This window comes from Myotis brandtii, unplaced genomic scaffold (assembly GCF_000412655.1).
Source record: "Myotis brandtii unplaced genomic scaffold, ASM41265v1 scaffold74, whole genome shotgun sequence".
NCBI lineage: Eukaryota > Metazoa > Chordata > Mammalia > Chiroptera > Vespertilionidae > Myotis > Myotis brandtii.
In genome coordinates this window covers 2,737,242-2,755,663 of record NW_005370944.1, presented here as the reverse complement: position 1 = coordinate 2,755,663, position 18,422 = coordinate 2,737,242, and the positions used below count along the sequence as shown (strand labels likewise).

At 37.8% G+C, this 18,422-nt stretch overlaps 1 protein-coding gene across 9 annotated transcripts in view; it reads left to right on the top strand.

Annotated features, from left to right (window-relative positions):
- Positions 1-18,422, top strand: part of NEO1 (neogenin 1) — a 199,056-nt gene that overhangs the window by 114,229 nt on the left and 66,405 nt on the right. For all 9 annotated transcript variants that reach the window (XM_014530454.1, XM_014530453.1, XM_014530445.1 and 6 more), the window contains exons 9-13: positions 2,611-2,765; positions 7,069-7,217; positions 7,988-8,126; positions 11,281-11,330; positions 12,282-12,429. In XM_014530454.1, the coding sequence (XP_014385940.1) occupies positions 2,611-2,765; positions 7,069-7,217; positions 7,988-8,126; positions 11,281-11,330; positions 12,282-12,429 (641 nt within the window). The remainder of the gene's footprint in view (positions 1-2,610; positions 2,766-7,068; positions 7,218-7,987; positions 8,127-11,280; positions 11,331-12,281; positions 12,430-18,422) is intronic.

Below are 18,422 nucleotides of genomic sequence, written 5' to 3'. Positions count from 1 at the left end.
TCTGTGGAATGTGAACACACATGAGACAACCTTTCACTTCAATTTGAAGTTAAATAGTACTCCCATCTTTCTCAGAGGGAACTGTTCAAACTTTTAAGTGCAGAGTGAGCAAAACAGACTAATCTGTGCTCTCACTTGGAACTTTTAATTTAGTGCAGCAATTTTCAACCGGTGTGCCACAAGGATTTTTAAAACATGCGACACCTGATTACATAGTCGGGGCACTGACCTCTTTTCCCTTAGATTGTCAAATTAAAAAATGACAGCAGCCAACACAATAGACGTCCAGTGTGAATGAATCAAAATTATACCCACTTTTTTGTCAGATTGGCAAAAAATATATTTTTTGGTGTGCCACAGAATTTTAGTAATTAGTTTATGCGTGCCATGAGATGAAAAAGGTTGAAAATCACTGGTTAGTGAGATGTAAAATATATCTTCCTTTTAGACAGCAATCATTTGTGACCAAACCAAGTGTCAGAAACTTCAAATGTAAGAAATCAGTTGCCATCCTCCTTCTAAATCTTGTGAATTAGAGGTTTAGCTGAAGAGAAAATATCTATAACAATAAAAGCATAATCTGCTAATTAGACCGAACAGCCGAATGACCTTCCCGACTTCATTCCAGACGAAGCTGGAAGTGGTTAGGGGCAATCAGGCAGGCAGGCAGGCAGAATGGTTAGGGGTGATCAGGTAGGCAGGCAGGTGAGCAGTTAGGAGCCAGCGGTCCCGGATTGTGAGAGGGATGTCCGACTGCTGGTTTAGGCCCGATCCCTGTGGGACATCCACCGACGGGTCCTGAATTGCGAGAGGGTGCAGCGGGGGCCGAAGCAGAGGCGGTTACGGGCGATCTGGCAGGCAGGCAGTGGTTAGGGATGATCAAGCAGGCAGAGTGGTTAGGGGTGATCAGGCAGGCAGAGTGGCTAGGGGTGATCAGGCGAGCAATTAGGGGTGATCAGGCAGGCAGGCGAGCAGTTAGGGGTGATCAGGCAGGCAGGCAAATGGTTAGGGATGATCAGGCAAGCAGAGGGGTTAAGGGTGATCAAGCAGGCAGGCGAGTGGTTAGGGATGATCAGGCAGGCAGGCAGACGAGTGGTTAAGGGCGATCAGGCAGGCAGGCAGAATGGTTAGGGGCAATCAGGTAGGCAGGCAGGTGAGCAATTAGGGGCCAGTGGTCCCGGATTGTGAGAGGGATGTACCACTGCCAGTTTAGGCCCAATCCCTGTGGAACATCCCCCAATGGGTCCCAGATTGCGAGAGAATGCAGGCCGGGCTGAGGGACACACCCCCCCCCCATACACAAATTTTGTGCACCGGGCCTCTAGTCTTTAAATATCTCAAATACCTCTGAGCAATACATTTTGTTATCATAGTACTCTTTTTCAATGCACCTTATTATAGAAAAGCAACATCTATAAATGTGAAGGTAGCTTAAAGAACTATAAAAAACTATTGAAAAACACTTAAATGACCAAATGTTCATATACAGTCAGACAAATTGAGATATGGTGATATAGAACTAAACAAATTTTAATCAATAATTTCAGGGAAACTTACCAATATTTTAAAGTAAGAATTATAATTCAATATACTAGGTAATTTCAGATAATTTCTTCCACAGAGTAGTTTTGGGCCTTTTATTACTCTCCCAAGATAGATACAGATCTTTCTTCACATGATTGGCAAATATTAAAGGCTAGTTCTTTGTCTAAAACAAGAACGTAAATTTCTTTAAATTATTTGTTGAGAACTTTTTGTAATTTGATATGGCTTTTTTTAATAGTAAATACAGTAGACTGAGCATAATTATAGACCCTTGTGTGGACACAAAGACCCCCAAGATTGAGCCCAGACACTACCTCTTTTAAAGAACCTAGAAAATTACTTTTATATTTTCATCTCATGACACCAGACTGCTGGATTCATTTGTACATTCATTTGTACAAATGAATGTTAAACATTTCAAATCGTTTTTGAAAAAAGCGTTTAAAAAGAGTATTCTTTTTTAAAAAATAAATTATAAAAGCCAGTGTCATGATTAGCTTATTTTATAGGTTAGGTTACTTTTAGGTTTTATTAAATTTTTAATGTTTTCTTCCCAATTTTAAAAGTGATAATCTCTAGTTTTCCTTTTATTGAGAATCTGTTACCAAAAATACTTACAACATCCCTTGATATTTTCTGTGGAAATTGGGTCATACCTATAATCACCTTCTGTTTGTCTCCCTGAGAATCACCCCTTAAAATTCAATAATTTCTGAAGCCTACAAAATTGATGAACAGCTGCCCTATTTGAAATGGCATTGAAAAGGCCTTGTCTGTGTCTTCTCTGCAAAGAAGTTGTGATTATAACTAGCAATATCAGCAATATTTAAACAAGAACATCAATAAGTTATCAAACATGTATGATATTGCTCTTTCCAAGTTTCCCTGTTCTGCTGTGCACTGTTCCATCCCAAAAAGTTTCCTCCTTTGAGAGTTAATTTGACTTAAATTTATGATATTTTGATGTGGTATGGTATCTATCTACAGGCGTTGCAGTAGAAATAAAACTGCACATTTTAGAAATATTTCTAATCAATGTTTCTTTCCGAATTGTTTTGTCCAAAGGGAACGTGTTGAGAATACCAGTCACCCAGGAGAAATGCAGGTAACCATTCAAAATCTAATGCCAGCGACTGTGTACATCTTTAGAGTGATGGCTCATAATAAGCATGGCTTTGGAGAGAGTTCAGCTCCTCTTCGAGTAGAAACACAGCCTGAGGGTAAGTCTCCCACCTGTCTGTCAGCCCCACTTGTAGGTCTGACCTTCAAATAGGTCTACCTTATGTGTAGCCTTGAACACCATAGGAGTGTAAAAGATAACAGTCCCTTGCCTTTAAGGATTTTATGAATTAGTTAGGAGAAATAAAATTAGTTCACATCAAACAGTAGCTAATAGTGTAAGACAATGTAATTCTGATACAGTCTCAAATTTTACTGATTCTTTAAGACCTACCTCAAATGCCTACTATAATCTTTCCACTGATCCTGATATTATATCTTTACAATTCTAAGATACAGTATTACTTTCTTCTGTGAATTGTGATTATGGATATATCTTTCTTTTTTTAAGATTTTTTTTATTGACTTTTAGAGAGAGAGGAAGGGAAAGGGAGAGAGAAAGAGTCATTGATGCCAGAGAGAAACATTAATTGGCTCCCTCCTGAACAATCCCTATAGGGGATCGAGCCCACAACCCAGGCATGTGCCCTGACTGGAAATCGAGCTGGCAACCTTTCAGTGCACAGGACAACATCCAAACAAATGAGTCACAATGGTCAGGGCCATATCTCGTTTATTTTATGGCAAAGACAGAGTCTTTGTCAACTTTATATTCCCCAGTGTCTGAAGTAGGTATTTAATATTTGGTATCACTTGGATTGTCCTGATCTTTTGTATATTACACTCTTTGGAATCTCTTTAAGGCTTTACTTTGGATCTGTGGTCTTTTGTGTTAGATACTGTTACTTCCGATTACATTTCTCAAGATTTTCTGCAACTTAAATGAGAGTCAGGTTGATTTATTTTATAAATGTCTTGTATGTCTTAAATTTTTATTGTAAACTATAGCCCTGAAATTATAAGAAGCAATCAAACCATAATGGATGCTTTTCCCCTGAGGCTTTCTTCCACATGTTTTCTTCTTTTAGCACAAGCCACTGTTTTCCATCATAACCTTCTCCAGTTTTCTTTAACTGTTTAACTGCACTAGTTTTTCAAGTGAACAAACTTCCAGTAACAAAGATTTTACTTCATCTATGAGTAACTTAGTTGCAAAACATTTGTGGAAGCCACAGACCAGGAAACTAAACAGATTTAATGAATTTGCCAGTGAAACTATGGAAATAATTCAAAGACTTTACCTGGTTTGATGGATGAAATAAGCCAAGTCCAGAAGCTATGGAAAGTCACTTCCTAATGCTGGAGCAGATCCATTTCCTCATCCAGTGTTTATTGAGCACCCCCATTCCAGGTCCTACACAGGTAGTAGAGATGCAGGAGGCACAGGATAGGAAGTCTCCTCTTAAAAACGAGCAGTCAAGATGGGAGGCCACTGATCACTTCAGTGATAGGGCTTGAAGACCAGGAGTCAAACCCAGGCAAGAACAAGAGGGCATTCAGAGAGTCAGCAGGTTGATTTAAGGAAAGAATGTGTTCTCATTACAGGGAAAGGATGTTGAATTTTACAGTTATTGTGTTCAGATAAGAGCTGGAATAGTCTATTACAAGCTCAGTTTTCCTCCACTAACGTTCAAGTACAGGTGTCATTTATGAGAGATACGGGGATATAAAACAAGGAACAAATACTGTAAAGTTAGGTATATCAAGGCAGGTTCCCAGGAAAAGATGAGTGTTGGCCTTGAAGCATTTGACTTAGAGCAAGCATTCTTGGGGGGAAAAACTGCATGACCCAAATTCCCCAGGTAGGATCAAACTACACATGTAAGGTGCGTCATGATGAAAATAAAGGAAAATGTCACTGGATTTAATTGAGTGCAAGAGTTCCCTGGGGCTGTGAACCTTATGAAAATATTTGTGTATCTGTACAAAGTCACATTTTCCTTGGGAAAGAGCCTGTGGCTTTCATTGTCATTTAAGAACTAATGATGAAACTGTTGAGATCCACTGGACCTGAAGGGTCATTGTTAATTTAGAGATGAAAGAAAAGATGTATGGGACAGTAGATTTATTAAGTGCCTACCATGTGCCAGTCACTGATGTAAAGGTGAGTCAAGATACGAAGTTGAGAAAGACTGGACTTCAATCCACAAGAAGCTTACAGTCTGGTTCCAGAGACAGACAAGTAAACGGACGGTAGTGTGATATGCTTGCATCACAGTCATTTGTTCAAGGAGTTTGGTTAAAAGAAAGTAGTTAAAAAAGACTACAGATGGGAGGGGCAACAGATTCTGGTGAGGGTGTTTTAGAGATGGAGAGTGACTATTACATGCTTTCACAAAAGAGAAAGCTTTAGTGGAGAGCAGTTTGCACTTCATCTGGAGGTAATCAGCCTGTGTGGGAAGTATAAGGGCTGTGTGGAGTCAGCCCTTGGGAAATATTTTACATATTTAGCTTCACAAACCAACTTAAATTTTTTCCATTTATTATGCCATTGTATAGCTGAAATGAAAGAATTTAGTAGCACACTTTTTAGGATCATATTTGCCTATGTTTAGGTTAGCCAATGAATATATTGAAAATTATTTCATGGGAATTTGGGGACTGTTGTTTTCCTTCTCCTTAAATAAGTTAGAGGAAAGTTTTCCATATCAGCAGAAGTGTGACAAATCCCACTTGTCAGGCTGCACAAAATATGCTCTTAACATGAAGTGAAAAGCAAGACTTATGACTAAAAAAGTAAATAACTGTCAGAATAACCATATTCAGGTTTCTCTACTTGGGTAGCAAAACTAATCTTAAGCTGTGGTGCTATTATTTAAGAAAGCCAGTTTGTTCCTTTTCCCCCTTTCCTTAAATCTCATGGGTGTCTGTTACAGAAACACTAGCACCAGAGAAGTTGTTTTCAAATATAGTGTCCAGCAAAGTGTAGGCATAGGCAGCCATCCAGGATTTGTGTATAAACTGAGGCTGGAACCTGTCAGTCAGACAAAAAGAATGTCTTAAAAAGGTATGTGAGATGTTGTAGGAGTTAGAGCTGGACAGTCAAGCAACTGACTACTCATTGTGTCTCCGAGTTACATATGTCCTAAGGAGGGGGTTGTACTAATCTCCTAACTGGTCTTCTTGAGCCCGTTTTAGAATCAGAAAGTGCTCAATTCCTGGTTCTAACACGCACTAACTTCCCAACACTTGGAACCATTCTTAACTTCTCAACCTCATCTATGAATACAGATGATAATCATATCCATCTCATTTGAGTTGCCCAAAGATTAAATAGATGTAATTTAAATACATGTAAAGCACTCAGTGCTAAACTGACTGCAAGCATTCAATAAAAGGTAGCTATTTATAAAGTTGCTCTTTTATCTCTAGTCTTGTTCCCTTAACCGTTTTTCTCCCATGTGCGTGCTTACATGTCCTTTCTAAACATATATCTGATCCAGTAATGTCATGTTTCTGCTCATAATTTTTCAGTAATTATCTAACACCTACAAGAGATAATCCAAAGTCCATGGCAGGGCATTAAAGGTCCTTCATTATCCGGCTCTTGTCATCCTTTTCTCCATTCTCTCTCCCACATCTACTCTCGGTTGCAGCCTGACCACCTAACACTGCCTTCTCACATGTTATTCCCCATTTACTGGAATAGTTTTCCCCTCGGTACCTGATAAAACTACTCATTTTTCTTGCTCCCCAGAAGTAGTCACCAGTCTTTCCCTTTGTTACCACACCCACCCAAAGCAGAGTTGTGTGCTCTCTTTGTTTTTGTTACATTTGCTACTTAATTGTACTATGACATTATTTGTAACTGTTTATAAATCTGACTTCCCTCTAGACTGGGAGTTCTTTGGGACAGAGACTCTGTCCCTCCCTGCATCCCCACCACTGGTAAAGGGAGGTTCTTGTTTTGTGATGGTGGCTTTATATGTGCTGCTATCCCACTGCCAAACTAGGAGTTTGTAATCCAAAGGAAGAATTCTGCAGTGTTCTTTTTTTCCTTTTAATAAATTTGAGATTTTTCACAGATAAAATGTGGTTTTAATTTAATTCATAAAAAGGTAAATTTGTTTAATTATATATTATCCTGAAACCAATAAAATCAGTTGTTTTCTTAGTGTTTTTTATTATTTTTAAAACATGGCCATCTATAATAATAAAAACATAATATGCTCATTAGACCAGATGTCCTAATGGGCTTCCTTCCTTCCGGACGAAGCTGCAGCGGGCAGGGGCCGAGGCAGAGGCCCGCAGCCGTGAGGCACAGGCAGCCGCCACAACAGGCAGGGTCCAAACCCTTTGCACAAATTTCGTGCATCGGGCCTCTAGTTATGATTGCTGAAAATGGTTATTGAGGGGTGCAGTAAATTTCATTTATATCTTGCTGTCTTGAAATTTTCTTTCTAGTTCAGCTCCCTGGCCCAGCACCTAATATCCGAGCGTATGCAACTTCCCCTACTTCCATCACTGTCACCTGGGAAACACCATTGTCTGGCAATGGGGAAATTCAGAATTACAAATTGTACTACATGGAAAAAGGGACTGACAAAGAACAGGTATAAGATAAAGCCATTTTTTAAATTTATTTTTAAATTACAGTTGACAAACATTTTCAGGTGTACAACATTAGTGATTAGGCATTTATATATCTCATATAAATAAGATTGCGAGAGGTCGCAGGCCAGGCCAAGGGACCCCACTGGTACATGATTGGGGCTGGGGAAGGGTCACGGCCGGGGAAGGGTTGCAGGAGGGCTCCAGGGCGTGTCCGGCCTGTCTTGCCCAGTCCTGAACAGCTGGACCCCAGCAGCAAGCTAACCTACTGGTTGGAGCGTCTGCCCCCTGGTGGTCAGTGCGCATCATAGTGACTGGTCGGACACTTAGCATATTAGGCTTTTATTTTATAGGATGAAGTGATAACCCTGATAAGTTCTAGTACCCATCTGATACCATACAGGGTGATTATATTAAGCCAGTTTTCAATCCATTGATTGCAATAGTAGAGTTGAACTATATTTCCAAAACTTAATGCTTGCTAGTCTAGAAATCTGAGACTTGAAAAAAATAAAAAGGATAGGAAATGAAAGTTGACAGTTTCTGTTTCTTTGTGCAAAGATTTATTCTGTAGATTTTACCAGCAAGGATTACTCAAGACCAAGCAATATTCCTCAGTAAATTGCCAGTGTTTATGGTTTTATGGTTAATCTGCTTTGACTGTTAAATAATATTCTGTACAAAGGATAAAAATCAGTATAGTTCATTCTTTTTTGTAACATGTCTTTTCGTGTGAGTTGTATATATGTAAATTGTTTTCATTTTATTCAAGGATGTTGATGTTTCAAGTCACTCCCATACCATTAATGGGTTGAAAAAATATACAGAGTATAGTTTCCGAGTGGTGGCCTACAATAAACATGGTCCTGGAGTCTCCACACAAGATGTTGCTGTTCAAACATTGTCAGATGGTGAGTCTTTCTTCCTTTGGAACAGAATACTGTGCTTGGGGGCCCTGGTGACATAGTAGTAAGATCATGGGCTTTGATGTCAAGAAGATCCTGTTCAAATCCCAGTATCCGTTTTTCATAGTGTCTTTGGTCCAGTCACTCAGCATGTCTGAATATGTGTCTTTAACGTGAAATATAAAGAATACCAACTTCATTGGGTTGCTGAAAGATTTATTGAGAGACAGAACATGGTAGTGCCTAGAACCAAATAGCTTCTCAGTGTTTTTATTTTTAGTAGGGGCTTTTGTATAAGTAACTATTATTGCTTATTCATAACACAGACTATTTAAGGGCTGTGAAAAGGCTAGCCTTGGTCTATTTAGCAATCCAAATAGGTCTTTTTAATCCCACAGTGTTTTAGGATAATGTCATTTCTCACCTGTGACTGAACTTCCAAGCTAAGTTACATATATATCTCCATTACGTAGAGCAGTATTTTTTAAATTACAGCTTGCTAAAAAGATTGAGTAGGTCAAGAACCAGTATTTAAAAATATATATTTTAGAATAGAACAGAAAATAACAGTTTATTGTACTTAGTAAGTGTATATATTGTTTCCTGAAACTCACCTAAATCCAATGTGTTGCAAAAATATCTTTTTCTAAAAAATGCATGTATATGCATATACCCCTTATATATAAACTTGCAAGTTTTAAAAGCTATAATTTTATTCCTTTAAGCAAATGGTCAAACATAACATCAGCAATAATGGAGCCAACTGACATTATGTGTGTCCTGATAGGAGACATTGAGAAAGACACAATGACTGTCTCCCCTATGCTGTAGCCCTGTGAAAAATGTCTCACTTGAATCTGATCATAAATTGGGGGAAATTCTGGGAAAAAAATTGCCTGGATTCTTAAAAAATATTAATTTCATGAAAGGAAAAAAATGGTTATGGACTCATTCATGAATCTAGATTAAAGAAGACACATGAAATTATATAAAATAGTTATCATCTGTTGCTAGTTCCTGGATCTAGGAGTAAAAATAAATAAATAAAGGGCACTCTTGATACATTTACTTAATGTTAAATAGGTATAGTATTAGGCAATATTAAGTATTAGATATGTTATTAGATATATTAGATAATATTTTGTGTTAAGATTAAATTTTCTAAAAGTACTCATTATATTATAGTTTTGTTGGAGAATGTCTGAATTTAGGAGCACATACCGTAGTATTTAGGAGTGAAGTCTCATGTGACTGCAGCTATCTCTCAGATGACTCAGCAACAGTCTGTAGATAGATAAATATGTTTGTGTAAATATAGTGAAAACTAGAGCAGATGTGACAGAACATTAACAATTGGTGAATTCAGGAAAAGAATATAAAATGTCCTAAAAAATGTATACACACTTTAACAGCTGATAGTTCAGCTGATGTTTCTTTCTTTTCAGATTTAACCCACTGCAATTAATAATGGGTTAAAAGTATGTATACATTTTTTGGGGACATCCTACATATGGCATTCATATGTATGGCATATCCTTACCATTGTGTTCAGTGTGCTTAATATTTTTCAAGGTAAATTGGTAAAAATAAATACAAACTATAGTTTGGTTAGCCAACCACATAAGCCAGTCGGTCAAGACGGGGAAAAGTTGAGGGGGCTTTGAAATCTACACATGAGCCAATTTTAACTGCACTAAGTGGGTTGGCATGCCGACTATAGTGCCTGTCAGGGAACTTAATGTGTCTGAGCATGGTGCTTAAGGGCAGCACTTGGGAGTAAGACAAATTTTGGTTCCAATGTTGGCTGAAATAAATACTGTGGACAAGAGATTTGAACCTCATCTATAAAGTGGGAATAATAATGGAAACTCCTATGTGGGATTGTTGTAAGGATTAAGTCTGCCATGTAAGAGCACACAGCAACTCTTAGCTGTGATGATGATGATGATGAAGAAGGAGAAGGAGAAGAAGAAAAAAGAAAGAAGAGGAAGGGGAAGGGGAAGGGGAAGGGGAAGGCAGGAAGGAAGGAAGGAAGGAAGGAAGGAAGAAGAAAAGAAGAAGACATTGCAACAGCAACTACTTTGGGGGCCTCTGTAGCTAAGTCAGAAGTTCTTAACAGGGAGAGGTTGGAAGCATTCATGGCCTTCGTTCCAAGCATAGGTGCCCAAGTCACACAAGACCCTTTGAGGGTTGAGGCCTGATGCACTTTGTACAAGATACAATATTGAGCAAGAATAGTCTCTGTCCTCCAGAAGCCTATAGCACAATGGGCACTGAGTTATATACCTGGTCACCAAATGTCAGAGAAAGGGCGAGAGAAGATTCCATAGATGGATTAGGAGAGAAGATCTAAAGTCAGCATTTTGTGTGCAGAGAAGAAATCCAATAGGATTACTTGAGTTCTCTTTGCTTGTTTTAGTTACTACAAAGGGGAATGCTGGAGGGTGTGTGGACCATAAACTTTGAGATACCCCTGTCTTATGTTCTAATATGTGAGGAACTAAAGTTGTGCAGCAATTTGTTTAAGCAACAGTCAAACTTTTCACATCTAAATGAGTGTTTCTGCTATACAGTTATCTTGGGAAGCCAGGTGGTCACCTTACTGAAGCTGTCATTTCCTAAATATCTGTTTTACTTAAGAACTGCCTTCAAAACCAGTTTTGGAACTTCACTAGAAAGCCAAGCTCACTGATTTATGTCTGTCCCATTTTGGACTCATAATGACATTACCCACTTCATTTACTTTCCATATTCGTTAGACTTGTTTCCAGAAGATTTGTGGTTCTTCCCCAAAATAAAGCTATGCTACCACCAAGAATGATCAAAAGAATATGTTGAAGGTTCAGAATGTATCTGAGGTCTAGAAAAGTTTAGAGTCAGTCACATTCTCGAAATAATTACCTGACTTCCCAAAAGCACAATCTGACTTGGGTATGGGTGTATGTATATGAAGGCGTTTCATTTTTTTAAATGAATCAAACATGACCACACCTTATCCACATACTACTATCAACACAAGGGCACCGACAGCTGCATTTTGACCTTCAGGTTGCATAGTCAGTGTTTGAGATGTGCATTTGTGTAAAGTCCAGCCAAGAAGAGTCAAATGATGGGTGATAAAAAAAAACAAAAAACTTTTTTTTTTTTTTTGCCTGTCCAGTTCCCAGTGCTGCTCCTCAGAATCTGTCCTTAGAAGTAAGAAATTCAAAGGTAAAACTTTTTATTGTCGTTGTTCATTTTTACTGGTATATTATTAAAACTCAGAAGGGCTTATAGAGAGGGAGATCCTATATCAAAACAATCATTATCAGGAAATAAGGTGACCTAGATATTATACTTGCCAGTAAAGCTGGGTTTAGAAACCAACTTCAGTTTATTCTGTTTAACTTTACTGCCTTTCTCTGATACCAAAATTATTTCAGCCTTTCTGCAAATATATTGCTATCATGTAAATTATTACAATCTAGATCTTAACAGCCCAGAACCTTGGTGATTAGGTAGAAAGAAGGAAGTCGTTTATGATACCATAGTTCCTTAGTCCTGTGAGATGAGCCCAGTGTGAATATTTCTGATGGTTGCAGATGCTGAAACCATCTCTCTGAGTCACATTCACTGTACACTTATGGCATGTACACCTCTCGGAAGGCCCAGAGCCCTGGGCTACATAGACTTCTGACATGTTCAGTCCTTTCAAAAAGTACTATTGGACTCCTTTTCCTTAAAAAACAACTAGCTGCTAATTAATTATCCCCTTTTGGAAGAGTTTTAGACAGAAATTATCTAAGTTCAGCTGTTCCACAATTGAGATGGGAAGAGAACCTTACACATAACAATAGTTTACTGCCTAATTCATGAGTCTCTGACCTTATGTTTTCTTCTGAAAACTTTTTTGAGACTTTCGTCTTCAATCTGGCAAAACACCCAGGACATCAAAGGCCCAGAGTATATGCCAACAAATATAATACCCCACTTTGGTCATGGGGGGGGGGGGTTAAATTAATAAGTATTTTTGAGTGATTATTAAGTAACTTAGTAAAACTCTAATCACCCTACTGGCTTTATGTTCCTTCTCTTTGCACAGAATTTGGGATAATGCATAAAATAGTTAGGACCAAGATTTTGACATATTTGGTCTTTTCCCCATAAACTTATCCTTTCTAGAGTATTATGATTCACTGGCAGCCACCTCCTCTAGCCACACAAAATGGGCAGATTACTGGCTACAAGATTCGCTACAGAAAGGCTTCCCGAAAGAGTGATGTCACTGAGACGTTGGTGCCTGGGACCCAGCTGTCTCAGCTGATTGAAGGTGAGTTCCTCTGCACATAGGCAAAAGTCGGGAGATATATCTGCCTTAGACACTGAGCTTCTCTGATTACTGCTTGGAGCTGTTGTCTTGTACAAAGTTAAAATGGTTCAAAAGGATTTGTAAATATTTGATAAAAATTAATTGAAAACACTCTTACACATTCTGCCATTTCTGAATGAGATTATATTTTAGTTTTATTTCCTTGTGTTTTTCTGTATGCTTTATGATATATGTAGTTTTTTTATAATCTGAAAAAAAGTTAAAACAAAGTTATATAAACAAAGAGTCTGCACAGTCTAGTTGTTAGCAGAGTGTACAGAAAGTAAAAGTGTGCTCTAGTAATCCAGCAAGCTTTTCTCCTTACCCCTCATCTCATAGATGAGACTGACTCCTTTCAAAATAGAAGGTGAATGTTTGTCTCCATGGAGTCAGTCTTCTCCTTTCTGCAGAAAGTAAACATGGCTGCCATGAGTGCTGCTGAGAAATCTCACTGAAGGAACATTACTGTAAAATTCCTCACAGATGTTCTTAAAAGTCAGTTTCTGATTTTACTCCAGATACAGTTAAGTAACAGTTTCCATCTGTAGGGTTTTACTTTGAATATTTAATAGCAGATATTTACTGTATACCAGGCATTGTTCTTGTTGCCAATAACATAAAAATAGAGTACAGTCTTTGCCCATGAGGGGACTATTCATTTTTTTTCAATTCAACATTTGATGTATAAGGAAAATACCATTTTCATGGTAAAAATCGATTTTTCTTTTTTTGTTTTTTGTTAATCCTCACTTGAGGATATTTTTCCATTGATTTTTTAGAGAGAGTAGAAGGGAGGGGAGAGAAACATCGATGTGAGAAAGACACATCAATTGCTTGCCTCCTGCACATGCCCCGACCAAGGCCAGGGATTGAACCTACAACCAAGGTACGTGCCCTTGACCGGAATCGAACCCGGGACCTTTCAGTCTGCCGGCTGATGTTCTGAGCCAAACCAGCTAGGGCTAGATTTTTCTTCATCAAGAAAATTCTTGCATTTTAAAATCATATTTAGATTGGTTCATTTGTTTAACAGACCTTATTGAGTTTTTATTAGTGTGGGCTAGCACTGGGCATATAATGGTGAACAAAAATGGAGATCTTTGCTCTCTTGAAACATTACCTTGAAGCTTGATAAATATTAGAGAATAATCTGGATCACCAGGATCCTGTATTGAACAATAACCAACATGATTAAGTTTTAGCCAGAAGTAATTGTTGTTTCTTCTTTTTGTACCACTTATAGCACTTAACGTAGTCAGCCATAATATGATTTGTGTTCCTTAGTTTTAGTCTGTGAACTCTGTTGGTTACTTCTGGGGAAGAGGAACTCTTAACCATTTTACATGTGGGTCTCCCTTGGGCATGATTTTATGCACTCTCACTCACTGGCTAAGTCACTCTCTTACATTCTGACTCTCCCCAAAGGCATAGTAATCTGATTGGTTGAATTCTTTCAGAACCTCAGTTGAACCATGTTTGCTAGGAGACCAGATTGTTGTCTATTAATAGTTGTAAGTTGCCCTGACCGGTTTGGCTCAGTGGGTAGAGCGTCGGCCTGCAGACTCAAGGGTCCCAGGTTCGATTCCGGTCAAGGGCATGTACCTTGGTTGCGGGCACATACCCAGTAGGGAGTGTGCAGGAGGCAGCTGATCGATGTTTCTCTCATTGATCTTTCTAGCTCTCTATCCCTCTCCCTCTCCCTTCCTCTCTGTAAAAAATCAATAAAATATATTTTTTTAAAAATAGTTGTAAGTACATGTATAGTCACTCTGGCTCTTTCTGGTTCATGTAGGCAGGGAGATAAAGTGACTTGGGCCCAGCCATTTTGCTTCTCATTCTGTTTTGCTTCTTGCTTTCTTGTGGGCAAATAAGATGATCTGCAGAGAACAGAACCTCCCATCTCTCCTCTCACACCCTGTGACAGGATTGATTAACTGAGCCAGGGCTTATCTTGGCCAAGTTCTCTCTCAATTTCTGTACTGTGTTGCTGGCCAAAGATCCCAATATTTGGATATGGAGAGGTAGGATAATTTTTCATAACCCTAGTAAGACCTATCACAACATCTACTATTTAAGTGCTCTACAAATGTATGCATGTGAACTGTATACTTGAAAATGGCTAAAATGGTAAATTTTATGTGTATTTTAACACAATAAAAAAGAAAAAAATGAATTCATGAATATCTGACCATATTGTTGACTCTTGCTCTACTTTGTAGGGTAGACTTTTACATGTGGATCTTTGATTCATTGATAATTGATGTACTTTATTAGGTTATATTAAATATAGAAGGTTGCATAATAGAAAGGCATAATTTCATTTTTATTTATTATGTATACTTATGTGTTGGTAGGCTGTTGAGAAATAGCTTTCTAGGCTGTGTTAACGTTTAAAGTTTTTCTCTGTGATTATGGCGTGGCTCAGAGAACAGAGGTAACATGGTAGGAGTTACATCTTGCATTCTTTTTTTTTTTCTTTTTTTTTTCTTATTGCTAAAAGTATTACAAAGGGCATTACATTGTGTCCTTCCTCCATACTGTCTTCCATAGTGGCTGCACCAGTCTGCATTCCCACCAGCAGTGCACAAGTGTTCCTTTTTCTCCACATCCTCTCCAGCACTTGTCGTTTGTTGATTTGTTGATGATAGCCATTCTGACAGGTGTGAGATGGTACCTCATTGTTGTTTTGATTTGCATCTCTCGGATGATTAGTGACTTTGAGCATGTTTTCATATGTCTCTTGGCTTTCTGAATGTCCTCTTTTGAAAGGTGTCTATTTAGATCCTTTGCCCATTTTTTGATTGGATTGTTTATCTTCTTTTTGTTAAGTTGTATGAGTTCCCTATAAATTTTGGAGATTAGGCCCTTATCAGATATGACGTTGGCAAATATGTTTTCCCACGCAGTGGGTTTTCTTGTTGTTTTGTTGATGGTTTCTTTTGCTGTGCAGAAGCTTTTTATTTTGATGTAGTCCCATTTGTTCATTTTCTCTTTAGTTTCAACTGCCCTAGGAGCTGTATCAGTGAAGAAATTGCTTTGGCATATGTCTGAGATTTTGTTGCCTTTGGATTCTTCTAGAATTTTTATGGTTTCCTGTCGTACATTTAAGTCCTTTATCCATTTTGAGTTTATTCTTGTGTATGGTGTAAGTTGGTGGTCTAGTTTCATTTTCTTGCATATATCTGTCCAATTTTCCCAACACCATTTATTGAAGAGACTATCTTGGCTCCATTGTATGTTCTTGCCTCCTTTGTCAAATATTAATTGAGCATATTGGTTCGGGCTAATTTCTGGACTCTCTATTCTATTCCACTGATCTATATGTCTGTTCTTGTGCCAGTACCAGGCAGTTTTGAGAACAGTGGCTTTGTAATACAGCTTGATATCTGGCATTGAGATCCCACCTACTTTGTTCTTTCTCAGGATCGCTGCAGCTATTCGGGGTCTTTTTTTATTCCAGATGAATTTTTGGAGAGTTCGTTCTAGATCTTTGAAGTAGGCCATTGGTATTTTAATGGGAAGTGCGTTGAATTTATAGATTGCTTTGGGTAGTATGGACATTTTAATGATGTTGATTCTACCAATCCATGAACACGGTATGTTCTTCCATCTGTTTATGTCTTCCTCTATCTCTTTTTTCAACGTCCTGTAGTTTTCTGAGTAGAGGTCTTTTACCTCTTTAGTTAAGTTTATTCCTAGGTAGCTTAATTTTTTTGGTGCGATGGTAAATGGGATTGTTTTTCTAATCTCTCTTTCTGAAAGTTCACTGTTGGTGTATAGAAATGCCTCAGATTTCTTGGGGTTAATTTTGTATCCTGCTACATTGCCAAATTCATGTATTAAGTCTAGTAGCTTTTTGATGGAGTCTCTAGGGTTTTGTATGTATAATATCATGTCGTCTGCAAATAAGGACAGTTTTACTTCCTCTTTTCCAATTTGGATGCCTTTTATTTCTTCTTCTTGTCTAATTGCAATGGCTAATACTTCCAGTACTATGTTGAACAGGAGTGGTGAGAGTGGGCATCCCTGTCTTGTTCCTGTTCTTAGGGGAAATGGTGTTAGTTTTTGTCCATTGAGTATGATGTTGGCTGTGGGTTTGTCATATATGGCTTTTATTATGTTGAGGTATGATCCTTCTATTCCCACCTTGCTGAGAGTTTTTATCAAAAATGGGTGTTGGATTTTGTCGAATGCTTTTTCTGCATCAATTGATATGACCATGTGGTTTTTTTCTTTCAATTTGTTTATGTGATGTATTACGTTTATTGATTTACGGATGTTGTACCATCCTTGCATTCCTGGGATAAATCCTACTTGGTCATGGTGTATGATCTTTCTGATGTACTGTTGGATCCGATTTGCTAAGATTTTGTTGAGGATTTTGGCATCTATGTTCATGAGGGATATTGGCCTGTAATTCTCTTTCATTGTGTTGTCTTTACCTGGTTTTGGTATTAGGGTGATGCTGGCTTCATAGAATGAGCTTGGAAGTGTTCCTTCCTCTTGGATTTTTTGTAGTAGTCTGAGGAGGATAGGTTTTAGTTCTTCCTTGAATGTTTGGTAAAACTCCCCTGTGAAGCCGTCTGGTCCTGGGCTTTTGTTTGCTGGAAGCTTTTTGATGACTGCTTCAATTTCTTCCATAGTTATTGGCCTATTGAGATTTTTAGATTCTTCCTGATTGAGTGCTGGAATGTTGTATTTTTCTAGGAATTTGTCCATTTCCTCCAGGTTGTCTAGTTTGTTGGAGTAGAGTTGTTCATAGTATTTTTTAACAATCATTTGTATTTCTGTGGGGTCTGTTGTTATTTCGCCTCTATCATTTCTGATTTGGTTTATTTGGGTCCTCTCTCTTTGCTTTTTGGTGAGCCTGGCTAGAGGTTTGTCGATCTTGTTTATCCTTTCAAAGAACCAGCTCTTGGTTTCATTGATTTTCTGTATTGTTTTTTTGGTCTCTATGTCATTTATTTCTGCTCTAATCTTTATTATCTCCTTCCTTCTGCTCACTCTGGGGTTTTCTTGTTGCTCTCTTTCTAATTCTTTGAGCTGTAGATTTAGATGATTTACTACCATTTTTTCTTGTTTTTTGAGGTAGGCCTGTAGAGCTATAAACTTCCCTCTCAGGACTGCTTTCATTGTGTCCCATAGGTTTTGGATTGTTGTGTTTTCATTGTCATTAGTTTCCAGGATGTTTTTAATTTCTTCTTTGATGTCATTGGTAACCCAATCAATATTTAATAACATGCTATTCAGCTTCCAAGTGTTTGAGTATTTTGGGTTGTTTTTATTGTAGTTTATTTCTAACATTATGCCATCGTGGTCTGAGAAGATGCTTTTTATGATTTCAATCTTCTTGAATTTGGGGAGACTTTGCTTGTGACCCAATATGTGGACTATTTATATGAGGAGAAAACTCTATATAGTCTTATAGAACCACCAATAATCCCAGCAAATTACAGTAACAGATTCCTGGAGATGAATACAAACTACAAACAACCAATAATATCAAGCGACGCAAGGGAAAACAGAAGCACAGAAATAACCTGGGGGGGCGGGGGGACGCAGAAAAATAAAAAGAATAAGCAGAATAACCTCACAAACAATCCTAATATACTCGACAAAAAACCCAATATACTCGACAATCAAGCAAACAATAAAACAGTAGAGAGAGAAAAGAAGAAGAAGAAAAAAAAATTTGGATAAGGGAAAGGTGTATAAGGATTTAGAGCAGGAGAACAATAGTCCCAAAATAAAATAAAGAGAAAATAAAATGACACTTTAAAAAATGGTAAAATGGTAGCAGTAATAATACTAGTTAAAAATAAAAATGTAGTAATTGAAAGGGGAAAATCAGGTGATGGAAAAAAAAAGGAAAAAAAAGAAAAAAATGGTTTCTTAGTTAAAAGGTGAAAAAATAACTAAAAAAAATAAAAATAAAAATGTGCAGTAATGAAGGT